The sequence below is a fragment of the Brachionichthys hirsutus genome, unplaced genomic scaffold, assembly GCF_040956055.1.
Source record: "Brachionichthys hirsutus isolate HB-005 unplaced genomic scaffold, CSIRO-AGI_Bhir_v1 contig_790, whole genome shotgun sequence".
NCBI lineage: Eukaryota > Metazoa > Chordata > Actinopteri > Lophiiformes > Brachionichthyidae > Brachionichthys > Brachionichthys hirsutus.
The window spans coordinates 112255-116779 of NW_027180324.1; the positions used below are offsets into that span (position 1 = coordinate 112255).

At 50.0% G+C, this 4525-nt stretch overlaps 1 protein-coding gene across 1 annotated transcript; it reads left to right on the forward strand.

The window, feature by feature from the left end:
- The first annotated feature begins 296 nt into the window (after nucleotides 1–296).
- LOC137912747 (uncharacterized) lies at nucleotides 297–4280 on the forward strand. Its single transcript, XM_068756884.1, has 3 exons — nucleotides 297–316; nucleotides 399–908; nucleotides 3767–4280. Exons 1-3 carry the CDS (start codon nucleotides 297–299, stop codon nucleotides 4278–4280), a joined length of 1044 nt encoding a protein of 347 aa, XP_068612985.1.
- The last annotated feature ends 245 nt before the right edge of the window (nucleotides 4281–4525 follow it).

Below are 4525 nucleotides of genomic sequence, written 5' to 3' on the forward strand. Positions count from 1 at the left end.
TTCCTTTTGGGCTAGTGTGAACGCGCATCCGGACTCTGGAGAGGATCAAAAAAGGCAGGAACAACTGTACGTAGTGACGCTACGCGGTGCATCTCCGGTAGAGGAAGTACAGCGAGCACTCAAAACTGCTCTGCAGGGGAAGCTCAGTTACCAGAAAAACTAAAAGTGGTGAAATATGTACCGCTGTGTGTAGATTTCATTGCATTAGAATACTTTAATCTTTTGTTCAGAATCAGCTACTTATCACCGGTAACTGACACGACTTCTCCACGCAGAGCCACGGAGCACAGGCAAGCATGAGCGTCGAAACTGGACGGTCATTGGATAAATGCTGGGCTTTGTCCCGCCCATTTATTTGTGCTCCTTGTTTCTATCCCTCTCATCCAACCATAACCAAGAGTTATCCCAAAATACCAGGTTCTCATTGGTCACCAGAAGAAAGTCTGGAACATCAAGGTCTCAGGAGATCTGGGGAAGAAGAGTGAGAGCATAGTGAGAGCCACAAACACTAAACCAGCAACCTCCACTGACTCAGAGACCGGTGGGAGAAGTCAACTCTCAAATCGAGTTCCGATAGGTGCTGGAGTGGTGGACCTGGCATGCGCAAAACCTCCACCCAAAGACAGGGCAGTCATCCCGGGCCCAACAACGGCAGCACGAGCCCCCCAGATCACCCCAAGCTGCAACAGCACCCCAAGAATGACCCCCGGGGCCCCACCAGCGCCACCCGCAGAAGATCCAGCCCAGGGCCCGGGAGCGACAGTCACCAACACAGCCGACGAAACCAAGGCCAGCAAAGCGGCACGGGGCACAGCGGGCCGGGCCGGCGCCCCACCAGCACACAACACCCCCCCCACCGAGCTTGGGCCACCCCCTAACCCGGAGGACCATCTGGGGAACGGGCATAGGTAGCGCAGGGGCTTCAGCTCAACCCGACCCATATCCGGGGGGGGGGGGGGGGTTAACACCCTGGGAAGGACAGGAGGGTGCAAGAGGCAGGCCCACCAATCCAGAGCCCCAGGCCCAGCCAGTCAAGCCACGGGGACAGCCTCTTAAAAGTTAGCCCAATATGCAACAGCCCCAGAGATCAACCATCCTTGTGTGAAGAACATTGAGCGGGAGACTGGAGCTGAAACAGAAAGTTAGAATGGCTGGGAGGTGATGTAATTCTGAGGTCCACTCGGTCCTGGTGTCAGAAACCGGGTTCCTAAATGAAAACAAAAACAAGATGAGTCATGCAAAAAATGTAAGCAGCATTATCATTGACATCGCTGTGGTGGCTTTCGCCAGCAGGCAGAATCAATTCAATTCAATTCAGTTTTATTTATATAGCTCCAGATCACAACAGAAAGTCATCTCAAGGCACTTTACAGGATTAGCAGGGAAAGACCTGCAGGAAAAGACAGAACCCAACTTGACCCACAAGAGCAAGAACTTTGGCAACGGAGGCAAGAAAAACTTCCCTTTAACAGGCGCGAGAAGTTCAGCAGAAAGAGTCAGTGGACAATGTGGAAGGAATAACAGATGATGAAGCAGTTCTACTGTGTTGCTGTTTATTGTGATTGGGCATTTTAACATGCTACGTGCTGTAGATATGCGTTCCCATCTCTCTGTGACTCAGTGTTTCCTCCACTGTGATGTCTAAAATGATAATGGATGTTGACATGAATCCTCATTTCTGTCATTAGATAATTGATAAAGTGAATGCGTGCGAAATGTCTGTTCCAGAACATATAGATCTACATTAAAAACAGGTTGTTGGTTGTTTTTTTCTTGTATCTTAATGGCCAATTTCCTCTGTGACTGCTTGTGGGTTCGCTCTTTCACTCTGCATCTGTGGATAGAAATTCATATCATAAGAAGAGAGGCAATTTTGAGAAAATTTAAATGCTGTTTTCTGTCAATGATTTAGTTTTTGCAGTGTTGGGGGGTATCCGTCCATTCATCATACATCTCTGCCATTTCTCATCTTCCTCATGATGGTACCGTGATTCTGACATCACAGTGACATCACAGTGACTTCATGCTCAACAAATCAGGACTGAGTAGTTTTAGCACTGTGGGCAGAGGCCCTGCTGGGAAAAAGAAATATCTAAAGAATATGAGCAGACCAAGGCATGAAGTGCTGTAAAACGTCCTGGTATGTTCACGTTGATTGCCTCCCCTGGAATGTATCGCCGGCTCTCGCTACCTCAGCAGAGCTACAAACATTGTCAGAGACTCCTCCCACTCTGGACACACCTTGTTCAACCTGTTGCCCTCAGGACGGCGCTACAGGTTGCACAAGAGCAGGACCAACAGACTCAGGGACAGTTTTTTCCCGAGAGCCATCAGCGATCTCAACAACAACCAGGACTAAACAAACTACTCACCATGTGCAATAACAAATGTATTACTATATGCAAAGTACTAGACAATCTCTCTGCATGCACTGTTTATCACTTTAAATTTGTGTTGTTTTAGTCTTTATATTACTTGAATTGTGTTATTACTTGAATTCTATGTTGTTACTAAACACCAGACGGAGCAGCGCTCCTAATCTCATTGTGTAGCCACTATGCAAGGACAATAAAGGCTATTCTATTCTATTCTGTGAACTCCCACCTCAGGGGCGTCACTAGGTTTTAAGGACAGGGGGGGCTTAGCCCCCAGGAGATGCACAGGATATGAGCAAATATAGCATACGAGCACAAAACCTCAAACGGCTGACAAGGGCTGAGAAATTATACATTATTATTATTTCTGTCTGTTTTTCAATACAGTACAACAACAAACAGGTTTAAACAGTAACAGGATGTTTACAGCATTAACAAGAAAAAATGGCTTTCTAAGAGTCGATCTCTCTGTTGTGATTCTGTAGCTCGTCTTTTTTCAATGACTGCAAGACTGTGAAGTCTTTTCTGCCCCGTTGTTTGACGCAGCCAGGAATGCAACCGACGCGGTGCAACCGACGCGGTGCAACCGACGCAGTGCTCTAAATGACCGTTCATATGAGCAGCTGCTTACGGGCACCGTTAGGGCAACTTGGGTAGAACCTTCAGAGAGGTTGTGGCAACACTCAGGGTGCTTTCACACTGCACCAAGAGGACTCGGTTCCTTTGGGAGCAAATTCCTGCATTTATAATTAGTTGAAAGGTCTGCGTTCACACTGTGATTTCTTCACGAAACAAACTTTCGGAGCAGCGTCGCGTGGCTGAAAGGGGCGCTCATCGATTGGACAAAGTAGAAGGGGCAGTGTAGAAGGGGCAGTGTAGAAGGGGAAGTGTGAAAGGGGCAGTGTAGAAGGGGAAGTGTAGAAGGGGCAGTGTGAAAGCACCCTAAGGGTGCTTTCACACTGTCGCTGTTTGCTCCCTTTTAAACTGACCAGATTCCTTTTGGGCTAGTGTGAACGCGCATCCGGACTCTGGAGAGGATCAAAAAAGGCAGGAACAACTGTACGTAGTGACGCTACGCGGTGCATCTCCGGTAGAGGAAGTACAGCGAGCACTCAAAACTGCTCTGCAGGGGAAGCTCAGTTACCAGAAAAACTAAAAGTGGTGAAATATGTACCGCTGTGTGTAGATTTCATTGCATTAGAATACTTTAATCTTTTGTTCAGAATCAGCTACTTATCACCGGTAACTGACACGACTTCTCCACGCAGCGCCACGGAGCACAGGCAAGCATGAGCGTCGAAACTGGACGGTCATTGGATAAATGCTGGGCTTTGTCCCGCCCATTTATTTGTGCTCCTTGTTTCTATCCCTCTCATCCAACCATAACCAAGAGTTATCCCAAAATACCAGGTTCTCATTGGTCACCAGAAGAAAGTCTGGAACATCAAGGTCTCAGGAGATCTGGGGAAGAAGAGTGAGAGCATAGTGAGAGCCACAAACACTAAACCAGCAACCTCCACTGACTCAGAGACCGGTGGGAGAAGTCAACTCTCAAATCGAGTTCCGATAGGTGCTGGAGTGGTGGACCTGGCATGCGCAAAACCTCCACCCAAAGACAGGGCAGTCATCCCGGGCCCAACAACGGCAGCACGAGCCCCCCAGATCACCCCAAGCTGCAACAGCACCCCAAGAATGACCCCCGGGGCCCCACCAGCGCCACCCGCAGAAGATCCAGCCCAGGGCCCGGGAGCGACAGTCACCAACACAGCCGACGAAACCAAGGCCAGCAAAGCGGCACGGGGCACAGCGGGCCGGGCCGGCGCCCCACCAGCACACAACACCCCCCCCACCGAGCTTGGGCCACCCCCTAACCCGGAGGACCATCTGGGGAACGGGCATAGGTAGCGCAGGGGCTTCAGCTCAACCCGACCCATATCCAGGGGGGGGGGGGGGGGTTAACACCCTGGGAAGGACAGGAGGGTGCAAGAGGCAGGCCCACCAATCCAGAGCCCCAGGCCCAGCCAGTCAAGCCACGGGGACAGCCTCTTAAAAGTTAGCCCAATATGCAACAGCCCCAGAGATCAACCATCCTTGTGTGAAGAACATTGAGCGGGAGACTGGAGCTGAAACAGAAAGTTAGAATGGCTGGG

Bases quoted from the DNA above. Each gene is read 5' to 3' on its own strand.
- LOC137912747 (XM_068756884.1), top strand. From the start codon at position 297: ATGAGCGTCGAAACTGGACG. The intron at 317-398 runs GTCATTGGATAA...ACCATAACCAAG, and splicing joins ATGAGCGTCGAAACTGGACG to AGTTATCCCAAAATACCAGG. The intron at 909-3,766 runs GTAGCGCAGGGG...ACCATAACCAAG, and splicing joins CATCTGGGGAACGGGCATAG to AGTTATCCCAAAATACCAGG.